General features: G+C 43.1%; 1 protein-coding gene across 1 annotated transcript; it reads right to left on the minus strand.

The window, feature by feature from the left end:
* Positions 1–2,311: 2,311 nt before the first annotated feature.
* On the minus strand, positions 2,312–12,064 carry gnrhr4 (gonadotropin releasing hormone receptor 4). The gene is made up of 5 exons (XM_057052758.1): positions 11,898–12,064; positions 11,497–11,678; positions 10,616–11,206; positions 3,630–3,834; positions 2,312–3,560 (listed from the first exon to the last, which is right to left on the minus strand). The coding sequence occupies exons 3-5, from the start codon at positions 11,129–11,131 to the stop codon at positions 3,109–3,111; spliced, it is 1,173 nt and encodes a 390-aa protein (XP_056908738.1). The 5' UTR covers positions 11,132–11,206; positions 11,497–11,678; positions 11,898–12,064; the 3' UTR covers positions 2,312–3,108.
* Positions 12,065–15,864: the final 3,800 nt, after the last annotated feature.

Consider the following 15,864-nt stretch of genomic DNA (forward strand, 5'->3'; position numbering starts at 1 on the left):
AGTGCAATAATGATTGAATTTCTGCAGCAGCCTCGCGCAGAGAAAGATCCCCTATAGGGTGCTGTCACTCTATAATGCACCACCCTGGGGCAGGATTTGACATGATTAAAAGCCCATCGCACGCCGTATGTGACATGTACATTTTGGTGTCATCAAGGAGTATTTCAGGACGCAAACCTTAGCGTAGCACGTACAGAAGAGGCACCAGACAGCGGCCTTGACGCGTTGAGAGGAAATTAATTGAGTCCTTTTCTCCTGCATGAGTCATAACTGTCAGTCAAGCTGTGAAGTTCAAAACACTCATTCGTATGTTGGAAAGAGTGAAGAGATATTGGATGAGTGTCATGATGGGAGCCACGTAGGTGGACTCACATCATTACAGACTTCAGGAAGCTTCAGGAAATGAAGGATTTGGGGCGGAGTGAAGCACAAGCGATACGCATGTGGCATTTTAAAATATTTATTTCTATTATAAATGCTGCTTCATTAGCCGGACGCGAGCAGCAAACAGCAAACAACCGGTCACATAAGTAGAACTGCACAACAAAGCCCCGATCACGAGGAGCGATAATCTCATAATTATAGTCATTTTAGGTTCCGACTAAACCGCCACATAGTGAAAGTTGTTTGATATGCAGTCCAGAAACCCACATTAAAGATCAAACTTAAAAATAGATAATTAGCTGGTTTTCGAAAACTGCACCAGCACACATAATGGTAATTTGCATAGTATAATTGGAGTTGTTTTCAGTCCATTTAGTCTTTTCTTTGTTTTTTTGCAAACTGTCAGAATTGTTTGCATGGTTTGGAATTCTGTCGCCTGAAATTTTAGAGACACATTTAGCATTGAAAAGAACTCTCTCTCTCTCTCTATGTCTCTCTCTCTCACTCTCTCTCTCTCTATGTCTCTCTCTCTCTCTCAAATAATAAATGTCTTGCGGGACACAACAAGACATCTTAGCTGCTGTTTTCTTTGCTTATAATAAATAACCCACCACACACTCCATCAAAAGGCTGTACAGTCCATTCAAATCCATAAATTTATTTGTGTATATGCTTTTTATCTTAATGCCATTAAGATCTGTGTCCTTAATCACACTTGGTGAATATGACAGAATTCCCAGGGTCGGCCCCTTTTCTCTGCTGAACAGGCCTGAGCCATTATTCTGCTCTGTCACTTGATACTGAATAACTCCTGTAAAAATCGAAAAGAGTTTTAAGTTTCCTTGTTTCATGAAGGTGCATCATCTCCTTCACACTCACCCTCAGACCAGCCAACATTACAGCTAACATTAATTTGGGTTTGCTTTTGGCCCAGGTCTCCTCATATGGAGGATGCATGTTGCATTAACCTCAGGTTAATTAGAGCCACCAAATGACACCTAGTTTTGAGTGTGTGTGTGTGTGTGTGTGTGTGTGTGTGTGTGTGTGTGTGTGTGTGTGTGTGTGTGTGTGAGTCTGTGTGTGTGTGTGTGTGTGAGTCTGTGTCTGTCTCTGTGTGTCTGTGTCTGTGTGAACAGTTTTTCCTGGGATGAACTGTCGACCTATTGGAGGTCACATACCTCTCTTACTGCCTCTAAAGCCACTAAACCCTGTAATCTGCAGGCACACATCAGCTCGACTTGTTTGTGTGCTGATTGTGTCCCCCTGCTTTTACGCTAACACACATTGAGTCGCTGAGAGGCAGCTGATTTCTGCTGTCTGAGTATGCTCCCAAAAACACTCAAACACTGCTTGATCCTTCTGCTTATGGCAGATAAATAGAACCGAAATGCGTCAAAACACCCAGAATTTTGCATCACTGAGACATGTTGTGTGTTGAGCTGCTGAGTTCTTTGCTTTTAATAAATAACCCTCCTCTAAAAAGCTATCCCATTCATTAAAATCCTTCAATTTCTTCATGTATTCAGGATCTGTGTCCTTAATCACAATTGGTGGACATGACAGGAATCCCAGGGTCGCCCCCCTTTCTCTGCTGAACGGGCCTGAGCTATTAAACTGCTCTGTCACACGATACTAAATAAATCTTAGTAAAAAAGAGTTTTTATTTTCCTTCTCAGTATCTGTCATCTTAATTCTCCCCTCTTTCATTTTCAGACCAGCTTTTCTTTATTCTGTATCGTTTGCTTCTTCCCTACACCGATTTAGGTCTCATGTTTATTTATTTTTTGTCATGAGCATGTTTTTAAAGGTGCCCTGTAAAGAGAAGAATGTTCTGGGTTTGGTGTTGGTCCATTGTTGTTCTGCATGTTCTTCCTGTGGTCTGGATTCTCCCACAACACTTTGAAGGGGTAAAAATGTTAAAAGCAGGTCATGGTAAACACGACATCTTTATTGATTTAGAGATACACATTTACATTTGCGTGGGTTGCACACATCGCCGCATAAATTCATATCGAACTCAAAGCTGATTCCCGTCGCCTCCACAATATCAAGAAGGAGGGAGTGTTGTCCAAAACACAACAATAATAACGGCAATAAACACAGGCTCGGTCGAGGACCAATCAATAACACATCAGTGACATCGTGCACAAGTACATTCAATAGCAGGGAATTTCAAAATATTTATTCAAGAGGCATTCCTGGTCGGTTATTTTAAGCTTATTTAATAACACAAATCACCAACTTTTGAACTTTTGACACCACTGCACATGACAGGAAGTCACAATTATTACTCAATATGCCATAATCACAGAACACCACATTAAAATAAATATAATAAAAACAATAAATGACACTATACAGCAACTGCTGTAAGTGCTGATGTGGTTTTTTTCCTGAATAAATTTGCAAAGTATCTTCCTTTTTTCCCCAATGACACGCTCAATAAGACACGCCACTCACATTTACAACAATAACTCAGATTTAACGTTTGCATGGGGCAGTTTGCAGCACATGATTATCAACGTCAAAACGATATAAGACGGAACAAAGATTAGATTGGCATGAAGGCATTGAACACATGAGCGCAACAATGGGCGTATTCACATCAAAGAAGGCAATTTTCTTTTCCCATCCAAATGGATCGCTGCGATATTTGTCATGAAAGGCTTCATCTCACCAGCGATTAGGAGCTAGGTTCTCATTTATCGAAATCCTTTAAAACCATTACATCTTGCTCACTGGGATAATTGGCCTTGAGCGGCTGTCATCATTCACCTCCTCTTTGTCTGTCTGGTAGCCACCTGAGGCATTATGCAGATGAGACGATAAGCGCGTCATGTGTACGAAGCAAGTGTTGTTTTCCAGATCGGTCCTTGTGTTCGCAGTTCGACAGCACCTTTTAAGACCTTGGTGAAGATGGATGGTAAACAGACCGTAAGTGATGGGGTCTAAACACGCGTTAAAGAGGCCAAAGATGAAGAGCATGTGAGTGAGCGAATGGGAGACCGTCTCCTCCATTTTCTCAGGAAATAGCCAGTACCACAGGCCGAGCAGGTAGTAAGGAGTCCAGCAGACGATGAACGACGTCACGATCACGATGCTCATCTTCAGAGTCCTCATCCGGGCTTTAGGGATGTTGTTGTGGGAGCGACGTAGGTACACGTCTTTTGACACCACTGGGAAAACAAAACGTGTCGTCAATGACAGTTTGGGATTCGTAAAAACACCAAAATGGCCTGACTCACAGTTGTTCCTGGCCATGCGGCTCGAGATCTCCACCAGGATTCGCGTGTAGCAGAAGATCATGATGACCAAGGGCAGGAGGAAGAGGCACACGAAGGTGAACATGTTGTACAGGGTCTCCTGCCAGCGCTGGACGAAGCTCCCGTGGGTGGTGCACTGGGTGAAGTTCTCGGGGACCGTGATGGTTACGTTGTGAAAAATAAACATCTGGCCGGAAAAGAAAAGACAAGTTTGGTGAGTGATGCTGCCAAATCTGTCCCGGCAGATGGGATTTTAATGAAGCTTGATCTGTTAATTGCTACATAGAAATTATGCAAGTGGCTGTTTCATGTATACATGATGGAGAAGACAGGACGACAGAGGCTGCACGGTTGTTTTATTAATTAAATGACAACTCGGCCGGTCAACTATGAAAGGAGGGTCAATTCAGCACAAGAAAAATAAAGGTCCTGTTGCATCATCAGTTACCCTTCACGGTGCTGAGATGGCATCATGTTCTTCCTTCTGAAACATTTAATCATCTCATTGCTTTGAGGGCAATTACTGAGTGTGGCATCAGTATATACCATCCAGAAGGCAGAGGTATGGAAACGCTGCCCCAGGTTCTGATTGGTGGAGCAGAGGCGTGAGGTGAGGTGGGAGGGTGTGTGGCTATGGAGGGCTTTGATGGCGAGAAGAAGGACTTTGAAGTGGATACATTGGGGAAGCCGTGAAGGTTCTCGAGGATGGGACTGATGTGTTTGTGGTGGGGAGAGCGGGTGAGGAGGCAGGCAGTAGAGGTGTGGATATCCTGACGTCTGTGACGCTGGAACCTGAAGAGAATGGTTTTACAGTGGTCGATTCCGGATGGTGACGGTAAATCAAGGATTCACCAGCGGGAGGAGGAACATTACTTGTGGAGAACTTGTTAGTCACATTGAGTAAAATACAATTTAGTCATATTTTACCATTTGGCAGACAATTTTCTCCAAAGCAACTTACATTGAGTCACCGTCGTTTGATCTGTGTGAACCAAATACTAAACTACCTACAGAAGAGGGATGTAAACTTGAGAGAAGGACAGACGAGGTAAGAAGAGATTGAAGGAAAGTACCAATGTAGTTTGTTCCCACAGTCAGAATATTAAATTAAGCACTTTCTAGTGCTTGTGTGGGGAAATCTTGGGTTTGTAACGGCTGCTATCTTATTAGCATGCAAACGATGCAGCTGTTATCATCGCTACTACAGAGGAACATCTGCAGGTACCGGATGTAAAACGACCTTGTTTGTGACAGGTAAGGCTCAGAATATAGAAGATGTTGTGGGGGGGGGGCAAACAAGACCGGTTCATATTTCTGTGTTTTATAAGGTCCTGTTGGCTGAAATTGATGCTGGTTTCATTTAATTTTTTTAAACGTTTGATGTTTTGGTATTTTAAAGGAAGCACTTTGACTTTCTTTGTGATGAAATGAATTTGCCTTTCCTTGATCTCTGTGATCAAGAGCCTGGGAAGAGAGGGAACCCTTTACAATGGTAAAGAGCCTATTAAAAAAGCACTTAAAGTCAACACAGATAATTGCAATTCTGGAGGACGACTGGAACAGGTCTGAAAAGAGCACCGATCCTGGCCCAGACACTCCACCGCCACCATGTTAGAGCTGACATCAGTGTGGGAACTTTCCCTGCTCATCTCGGGAGTGTGGCTCCGAGTCCATCTTCCCTGAGGAGGAGCATTAATGCAACCCCACACACCTCTGACTACACAATCTGTTTTCTTTCAGGCGCACATGTTTCTTTCATGACATGACTGGTGAAGTCAGTCAGAGGAGACTAAATTAATCCTGCTCGTTAACAAGGGTTTTTTAACTCTACGGTGACGATGGATTTGATGCCACTTCTTCTACGATAATGCCGTCAGGTCTCGTGTGCAGTTCAGGACAAACTGCACAATGTTGAATGATCTGGTTGACTTAGTAGGTGCGTTTCCAAAGAGACGAAATGCCTGAATGGAAGGCTCTGAACTGATGTGATTCCAGAAAACCTGGAGCTAAAGCTTGAGTTTGGGAGTAAGCTGCAGAAAATCAATAAATTGTTTCATATTTATTGCTCTGGGCTCTTTCTCTTGTCTCATATCACGGCAAAGCCTCACTGAATACCGTTGCAAAATCAAAAACAATAGTTTCAAAGAGGGGCAATGGTGCAAAATCCTCGAGGATTTTTAACAACACAATTTACTGATGATGACAAAAAAAACCCTGCTTTTTAAAGCGGCTGTCTGCTTTTATCAAAAAAGTTATATTTCTTGTCAGTTATCTTACAATACTATTGTATCTGCACAAAGCTGTCCTGTATATTTCTATATTACAGCATGTTATTGTGTAGGCCATCACATTACAGTTGATGAGTAACAAATGCTTTATGAGAACGGTTTGAATTGATTTCAAGCAAAGTATTACATCATCTGCATAAACACAATTCAAAATGCGGAATGCATTTGAAATATGTCCATAACAAGTCTGCAGTTTGACGTATTTGAAAGTTTGTATTCCTAATTACACGCCTAGAAGGAGACTGAGGAGCCAGTTAGGCTGTTTGCCTCGTTTAACATTCACCTCCCGTCTTCTTTTAGCTCTGACAGTCCAACTGCAACTGGGAGAAACTTTAGGTTTCTAATGAGTCAATATTCAATTTCTATGTAGAAATTTGTAATCTCAGGGGGGCGGAAGGTCTTAACTCTCTAACCCCCCATTATTCAACAGATCGTCTTTGAAGAACTCCATGGAGATTCTTGCTAATACATCTTTTTTCCCTTCCAAACCTCCGCTCCCTTTAAAAGAATGCGCTATTTCGGCAAATTGCCAGTAAAAGTGTTTAAAATGTTCTGTTACTGAATGCAGCGAAAGCAGAAAAAGTAAAGAGCGAAAGCCTTTTCAGACGTGAGGACCTACAGCTGCCAAGTCATGGAAAGAGAATCAGGAAGAGGAGACAGAACGCAGAACTTTCCAAATTTCGGAACACAACCAAGAACCTTCTGGCTGTGAGACGAGAGCGCTAATGACTATCTTTTATGAGTTATTTCTGTTTCTCCTCAGTAAAGCAGCAGAGGGTTATAAAATACTCAATTCACATGGACATATTACAATAACAAATAGGATAAAACTTTATTCAAGGCTAAAATAAATATCAGGGTGACTCTCTTCTATATCTGTGCCGAAGTGGGAAAACTGCTGCGAAGGTCTAACAGGCTTATCAAACTTCAGGCAGGAGACATTTGTGCAGCACGCTAGGACGCTACCTTGACTCATACATTAGGAAAGGACTAAAGAAATAAATGAGATCACAAGTTCAAAAATACCTGGCTGTAATTGGAAAACAGGAACATTACAGATGAAACGGTAACATTAATTTGAGACATAGGCGACTAAACCCATCACACAGAGGCTACTCTATTTAAGATCCTGGCTAGTGCATTAGATTTAATCTCTTCATCTCTTTGGTATGTATTAATTTGCAGATATTTAAAATACAAAGAGATCTGCATTGATAGCACATCTGATTATTTTATTCTGATTACTGGCGTTTTAATAGAAACACACTTCTTAGGGTTCGGAGTTCTTAGAGTTGGCTGTGTGAGATCTCGGTGAGCATTACGGACATTAATAGTGGCATTGAGCTATACTGCAACGACCTTAGGATGAGAAAATAGGTGATGACATATCGGTACACAGATGTAATGGCGTTATTGTTACGCTGATAAAAGAGTTTTTGGCTCATTACCGCTGCAAACATCTGAACCACAGCTGACAGGAGAGTCCGTGTGCACTCCTGCTCGACAAGTGTCGTCTCTATCAGGGGGCTTCAGGTTGTGCTCAGTGCCTAAAACAAGAGCCAGGGTGAAGGCTTAAAAAGGCTACACCATAAATACACTCAAATGTGGAACAAATTGAGACTTCGGCTCGGCTTTGTGCTGGGTGACTCCCGTTAATGAACAATCTAACACCTGGCAGGAAGTTGAAATGAAAGTTCCATATGACAGATTTCCACTCTTTTTACAGGACCTTATTGCTACAGCACGTTCGTGTGAACAGCCGTGACTTAATAGGTGCTCTCTCACGTAATTACGTATGTGTGTAGCAAACTCTATATAACACCTCTCCTGGGGAGCTGCTCCAAGACTTCCTTTTCCCTTGAGGGCACTTTTCTGGTAGTTGCATCACCAGGCACCAGTCATATGAGCTGGCTGACAGGGAAGACTTAATAACGTTCAGCTTTTTGATTCTCTCACAACAAAGCTTTGCTTTGCCAACGTGTGTCGTGAGCGGAACAGGTTTACTTTTCCCACTGCTGCCTTCAACATCGCCTGACAGATTCCCTCTATAGCTGTGTTAGTCACCATATATGAACCAAAGGACATCAGCCAAGGTCTAAAACCTCAAGTAGAGGTTAAATCATCCAGCAAAAATGTCGCTGCTACGTACATAACTACAACTGCATTCCCAGTTTCCTAATTCCTGCTTTGTAAATATGCCAGGAAGAAATTAATTAAGGCAATTATGGTTCTAGACACTGCAGAGGAGTCTCTCTACTCATGCACAGCTATATCCCTTTTGTTAAGTCTTCCTTTTTACATTTTCCCCCGGCGCTTGGGATCTTGAATCTGTCGCTCTTGTTAACGACAGTTTTTCTCGCTTCCATCTCTTTTCTCTCTCCACTCAACACTTTCCTTGTTCTCAAGCCTCGCCCATTGAAGTGATTCCTCATGTACCTCTTTTTTTTGGGAATTATTTTGAAATGAGAGGATTATTTTAATTGAGAAGAGTTCTATTAGCAATACTGCCTCTTTGTTGGCTCAATTACATCGAGCACTTCTAATTACCAGGAAGATTTGACCAAAGCATAAACCCCCCAAAAAAACCTAATGACTAATTAATTACAAAAAGATTTTTGCCGTTCGCCACTTCCATGTTGTTCCGATGGAATTGTAATAAATAACACTTTAACGCTGCGTTCCTTTCATTTTCAGCCAATGATTGAGGAGTTTCTCAATTGCTCCTCGTTATCTACGAAGTCGTGGGAATGAGTGGAAATTAATTGCGTCTTCTGAGCACGTGACAGCTGTTTTTCCCACTGACTGCAGTCATCAGTATTCCACAGGTGTACAACCTCTGAGTCTTCTGTGTCCTCTGCGTCTCCACAACGGTTGGAAAAGCAGTTCGATATTCAAGATTTGAGATTTTTGTTGTTTATATGCGGTAAAATGACAGAAGCACTAATTGGCAATGGAATTCTTTGGTCTCGGGCAGCATACTGAATATCGCGAGAAGAAGAAGTGAAAAAAGATCCTTAGAAAACATAAAGTGCAACACATATGCATGGTGGAAGAAATGTGCACATTCTGATGTGCCAATGTGACCATAAGAGAGTGCTTTTGGTTAAAGAGCACAACATTCTTATGGGTCCAGGAGGAGCTTTATTTACCCATACATGGACCCTGCTACTGTCCTCCATATGCCTCTTCCCACAATGAGAGCTGCTGTCATGGTGATTTTATCGGTGTATTGTTGCGTGTATATTAAGTTTAGGACAGATCCTCAGTGATGTGGACCCCTCAGTTAAAAGGCAGGAGAAAAATAACAACTTTACACGGAGCTAAATACATGGCCGCCATCTAAATTTAAGATAAATGAAGCCAGGGAGATTTCAGGTTCAGACCTGCACATTTTACACCGTATCTGCTTCTTTTGAAGAAGCAAAGTGTAACTGCATAAATCTACGCAGACTCGACTGTCTTTCCCATCCACCCTGAAGAGACCCTGTGCCTGTCGCTTCTGGAGACTCTTTTATAAGCAGAGCCACAGATATCTCCAGTTCAGCCGGTATAAATTTACAAATCTTAGATACTGACTGTGCGGATAATACAAAAATCCTCAGCATTGGACCATTAAAATGTCTCTGAACGTGAAGACTGTTTACCAGTCTTGGTTTAAACACAGGCAATAAACCTGATATTCATAGTGTGTTATGGTCTACGGGGATGAATAAAGTACATCTTAATCTTAATCTTAAAGGTCATGATCATCAGCAGTTTATCCCAGTAAATTCCCAGTAAACTTCTGCCGCCCAAAGATACGAGATAATGAAAGCTTCATGCCCTTCAGTTTTCAGCCAAGAGTATAAAAATCCCCACAGAAGGTTCTCCCTCTGCTAATTTGTAGTAAGTCCACTGTCTTGACCGGTGCTGGAACATTTCGAGTGTTTGCTTAACTTTTCCAGGAGGCTTCTGGTCCACATTGCCTGGAAACTATTAGACATGATGAGAGTTTTAAAAAGCTGAGGAGCCACTTAATTTACATTCGACAGTTCAGATGACCGTAGTTCTAGGACTCATGAATTGGGTGTATATAAGTCGGGACCAATTAGATCCCTGGGTTTGTATAAGCATCCTCAGAATGTGAATATAAAGCAGTTTGACTCAAAATGGGTATGAGAAATTCATTCCTTGACCTGGTTTCGGCGAGTGGTTTTGCTAACGCACCTTCTCAACCTTTCACCTCAGTGGGTGAGGTTTTAGTTTCACCTGTGCAACAGCTGATTCATGCATGTGTCGTAGATCCGTCCAATGACGTCAAATCTGGTCACAGTGCAAGTAAAGAGCAGCGGAGGAAGGCTCATCACAGCAGCAGAGACTAACAAGAGCACCCACGCCTCAATGCACAGGTGGGAAATGTCACACTAAGTCATTAGATTGATGGAGCTGTGCTATGACGCAAGGCAGGGGGATTTTTATATGGTTTCCAGCCAGGAACCATGTGTGCGTGCTGAGCAGAGGTATGGATTTTTGTTTCATCACGATTTGAGCAGGATTGACAGGGAGACCCTGGATAATTAACCTCCACATTTCCTTTTGGTAAACCCAAATTATAACACTGTCTGAAGTTGCATTCTGGGTAACCAACAAAACAGGGGACTGGCACAAGCTCTGCGCCGCCTGCAGTGTGTTCTCTCCTACCTGTGGGAGTGAGAGGATTACGCTCATGGTCCAGGCGACAGTCAGCATGATTTTGCTTTTCCTCTTGGCCTCGCTGATTCCCAGAGGATTGAGGATGGCGGACTGCCTGTCCAAGCTTATGACCACGGTGACGAAGGCGCAAGAGTACATGGCAACGAGTTTCAGGAACATGAGCAGCCTGCACGCCACGTCTCCAGCCTGCCACTGCACCGTGATGTTCCACACCGCGTCCACGGGCATCACGATGAAGGTCACCAGCAGGTCCGCCACCGTCAGGTTCATTATCAGGATCCTGACGTGAGACTTGCGCTTGCCGCCGTTGCTGGCGGCCCAGAGCACGACCAGGTTACACACCGCCGACACGGCGCACAGGCTGAAGGTGATGATGACTCTGACTTTGGCCGCAGTGGAGAAAGTGGGCAGCTGCAGCGCATCTCCGTCTGCGCTTCTGTTGCAGCCCGAGGTGGATCCTGTGCAGCTGTCATTCAGCGCTGGATCCGTCATCTGGTGGAACATGGTGAGCGCGCAAATGGGAGTCACAGAAGCGCCGAATGGGTTTTTACCGTCCAAGCAGACACATCCCAACTTCAACTGTGAAAAGAAAAGAAAGAATCAAATTGTCCCAGTGATTTATAGGTTTCAGTGGGACTCCCCTGGCTCCGATCAAACAGGATCACGGACCACTTGTGCGTTAATTAACCAATAACCATGAGGTGTGGCCACATTATTAAGTCACCCAGGGGAAAGGGAGAGACAAGTTAGAAAATACTAAACAGTGAATCGCAACTTCCAACTTCTTTCTAAATTGAGGCTCAGAATAAGCACTTCTAGCAGGCAAAGGAGCAGACAGGCGTCTTTCAGCGCTGACAGAAACAGCCTACCTGCAGTTATCGGTGTGCAGCTCTAATGGGGATCGCAGTCTGTCGTCCTGCGGCTGCGGCAGCCCGCTTCATTCCTCCGCGTAATGACGAGCGGCGGTGCAGAGCCCATAGGATCGGTCCACGAACCGCAGGGGGCTCCTTTTGCACGGAAAGGCGGGTGAGAGGATCACATGCAGCCCCCTCTGTCGGCAAGAGCGGAATATTTGGATTATTATCCGGCTCTCGTAAAGAAAAGTACATCGCTGACAGAGAGCGCGCCAGCGCATCCAGGTCTAGTTCTCCGACCACCTCTTGCAGCGACAGGTTAATTATCAGGACCAAGATGCACATTTGAATAACTAAATAAAAGCAAAACATTAATGACAAGTCAGAATATTGAAGAAAAAAAACAGTGAGGTTACTCTTAACGAATTGTCCTCCCTGTCATCCTGGTGAAGATGATCTCTGCAGCTCTCTGCCACCTTCCTGCGCACCCTGGCTAGATTAGCATCAGCTGCTTCTCCCTGGTGGCACCAACAGACCATAGAGCAGGAGACAGTGGCACGAGTCTGCAGTCTGGCGATGGAGATCTCCTGAGAAATAAAGGCTATTCCGACCTTTCTGGGCACAGAAACACCCTCCCACACGCCCCTCCACACCTGGGGTGGAGCATTTTATTTACTGGATTTCATTCTTTTTAACTGTGACACTGGTGCCACACGGAGGCCGTTCGCCTCGTGCCCCCTCTAAAAGTTAAGAAAATGAAAAACATTCATCAATATTTCGCTAGTTCCCAAAGCAACACCTCCGCCTGTCACTGACTTGTGATAAACAGCCCTTTCCCACCCGATAAACTACCTCTCACCTCCAGGAACAGTGCCTGACCTGGTGTGTGCTGCAGGGACCTTAAAGCCATTTAAGAGAGGCGTTAGGGGGAAATAAATCCACCTCTGTCTTAAGATCATGCCTAAACTGCTAACAAAGACAGTTGTGCACATGCACCAGGTTCACCAGTTACTTTACACGTATTGAGAAGAACAATTGTTGTAATTTTGTTACTAATTTATCCCCGCTGGCACATGAGAAGAAAGCAGCCACAGGAAAAACTGAGACACTCAAGTCCAAGTGATTATAAATGCACAGAAGTCATCAGGTGAAGTAATACAACGTGCCTGTTTTTCTATCCAACACTTTTAATCCCTGTGTTGCTTTTCAGCAAGTGTTAAATTATAAAGTGTCCAGTGATTATGAGACCAATTGAGAGCTTGATTTTTAGTGGTTAGGGTGAAGCAAATGTTCTATGTTTTAATTCCCTTTTGTTTCGGCAACCCAATATTTATATAACTCTATGACCACTTTCATTATATCTGATTTGTCCATCCTCACAAACTCCAGCCAGAATAAAAACCAATAACCCAGAAAACACCACCGACCCCCCCTTTACAGACCACTTTTTATTAACATATTGTCACAAACCAGGACAGTTAGTGGCGACAAGGGAGTCCACACATTAACGAACAAACCAAAATCAATTTATCTGTGACTCTCATTAATAAACCATAAATAAGTATCAAATGAAATGCCCGATGTGGGACGAGGGGACCCGAAAACAGGTCTGTCTGGAAATAGCTAAGGGTCCGAGCCTCCGTTTAGCCAACCCTTAAAACCCACGTTTGAACTGGGACAACCTGAGCTGAGAACACGTCCCAACCTCCACCTGGGGAAACTCCCAACCAGGGAGCAGATAGAGGGGCAGGGCGCCACAGTCTCTACGTGTGCCTCATCCGGTTTGATGCACGGTTGCTACCCAACAAGATCTGCTGGACTCATTCTAAAGAGCCATTAGCATGTGCAGCTTGACTCCTCGCTTCAGTCATGGTCACAACATGAAAAGAACCATCTAGTAAAGAAGATCAGCTTTTTTGAGTCTGTTCAATACTTGAACTGTTGAATTCAATGTAGCATGTATCTACTTTATGTTTTACAGTGAATCATTTTCAGCAACAATGCTAACATTCTTCTGGTCATTCACGTCTTACTAATATTGTTCTGCTACCAATATGTAATAATAATAATAATAATATAATAATAATAATAATAATAATAATATTTTTCTGAAGGTCACATAGGAATAAAACCTGGCTTCCAGCTTTGTTATCAGTGACATTACAACAGTAGTAATTCCTTTTACCTCCAGTAACCACGGAAACACTCAACCTAACCTAAAAAGGCTTTTAATAAATATCCAGTTGGCAACCAGAGAGGTCAAATTGCCTATAATTCTGCAAATGTGTGAATAATCATGTGAAATGGTTGTTTTTTAAAGGCTATAAATTATATACGATTGTATGCATTGTGTATGCTTCCATCAGCAGCATCGACCCCATTGTTAAACACACCGAATAAGCAAGCGTGTCTTTAGAGAAGAGCAAGAATCAGTGAAACGGTGATCAATGCGATGGAGGCCGCAGCAGCAGAGGAAGGATCTATCTGTTGGAAATTTGGGTGATTAGCTAGATAGCATATCAAGCATGTCTGACTCCGCTCTTAGAACCCGTCGCTGGCACCGTGTTGTCGCCTGTTTTAAGGCAGAAGAGGATGCTGAGGTGTCGCTCGAGGACTGGGGTCTTTCTGAGTCTCCAGCAACAAGGGGAAATGTTCATTTTTCAAGAACTGGTGGGAGACAGAATCCCAGCCTGAAGCCATTTTTAGCCATATCTAGCTGAAATGATAATTAGGACGCTTGCAGAGATTGAATTTACCTTCTAAACATCCCATTTTTTTAAATCTTCTCTCCTGTCCTAAGGATGACTTTCCTTTTTTATATTAAAGATGAAAACATAAAAAGACTAAAATATAGTATTGAATTGGAATTGGTTTTATTACTTTTTAGGCTTTTTTGTGGCTGAAGAGCTAATGGTCATTATGTTGCTGTATTAATTGAATCAGCTTCAACTACGTGAACAGGAAACACAAACGCTCTTGTAATTACTTCCCTGGATCTTTCCTTTTTTTAATAAAGAGGTGACTGTGGGAAATGATTAATGCTGATGTGTGACTCAAATTGGTAAAGCTGAGCTATTTTCACTCTGACAGCCGGAAACATACGGTGAACGGGTTCCAAAACAAATATAGATTACGAGAGAATCGCACTTGATGCCTAATAAATCTTTTAAATACCACTTCGATGCAGAGTAACAGCAGTTCATTCATCAGGAGGCGCACAAGCCTGAAGCATCGTGACAGGTGAGACCAGGTGGTGTGTTAAACAAAGTGAGGAGAGGTGTTTGTGGATCGATAGATAGGTGCAGTTTGAGACTTGGCTGCTCGCGTGCATGTGGTGATACGCCGTCACCATGGCAACAAACCTAAATAAAGTACTTGACGAATGCTTTTTAGGCAAAACTCCGCAGCTTTTTAACGTCAGGAGATGTCGTTGTGCGAGATGTGTTGGTCTCAAACCACATAAATTCCTGCCTGGCTTTGAATGTTTCACATTTTCTTGGCAATTGAAGCACTCTAGTGGTGCTTTAGTCTCTTATATTCTCTTATATTCTCATTCTCTTATATTTTTGTCCCTTCTTCCAGCAGCAGTAGCAGCAGCTTTATTTGCTGGCCTGTTTTCAGCTACTCCCTCTTTTATCCCTTCACCTTCTTAACACTAGCGGCCATTTTAATGGAGCATTAATTATTCCACAGAGGCTTCTTTAATTCGATGAACGGCATATTTATCATCACCACCTTGTACTGAGAGCGTCAATAGCTCCCTCCTTTGCTCCTCTTTTTAATGCACTGGGGAGTCATTATCTTTGCATCTGACATATGTTCCAGGTGGATGCTGTGTGTGTGTTTCATTTCAAACTCAAAAAGTGCATCTTTCCAACGAATAAACCACAAAAGCTTGACTAAAAGTCCCAAATTGCTCTCAGCGTCCCACTGAAATCTCATTTCAGTCATTGACTTGATGAACTTGTGAATGCGGCTTAAACGAACAAGTATTCCCTGTTGACTCCAGCCCGTGAGCTCCACCAGTCTCACCACGATGAGGTGGAGATGCTGCACGGGGGGATGTAGTGACACGAGATAATTAATGCCTGCTGCCCCTTGTTTGTGTTGATTTAAAAGCAGGCAAACAAGAATTACGAAACAAAAAGATACCAAACAAAAGGTTTTAAGAGCACATCTCTGCAGGGAGCTCCTGGAGAGCTTGTGCTCCACAATCATCTGACAGCTGCCATGAGAAATCACAGCGGTCCCACACATGGCCGACACGTTGGGCTGAATGTGATGACAAACGCATCTGTTCTCTGGCATAACAGATTTCGGCACCCATTAATGTATGTAAATAGGATGAAAAATAGGTCTCTAAATTGTGGGTGCAACCTAAAA

This window comes from Takifugu flavidus, chromosome 13 (genome assembly GCF_003711565.1).
Source record: "Takifugu flavidus isolate HTHZ2018 chromosome 13, ASM371156v2, whole genome shotgun sequence".
In the NCBI taxonomy this organism is placed as follows: domain Eukaryota; kingdom Metazoa; phylum Chordata; class Actinopteri; order Tetraodontiformes; family Tetraodontidae; genus Takifugu; species Takifugu flavidus.

Coding starts and splice junctions, on each gene's coding strand:
- gnrhr4 (XM_057052758.1), bottom strand. CDS start 11,131: ATGTTCCACCAGATGACGGATCCAGCGCTGAATGACAGCTGCACAGGA. Junction 3,835..10,615: donor TAATCCTCTCACTCCCACAG/GTAGGAGAGAAC, acceptor TTTTCCGGCCAG/ATGTTTATTTTTCACAACGT. Junction 3,561..3,629: donor CCGCATGGCCAGGAACAACT/GTGAGTCAGGCC, acceptor TTGTTTTCCCAG/TGGTGTCAAAAGACGTGTAC.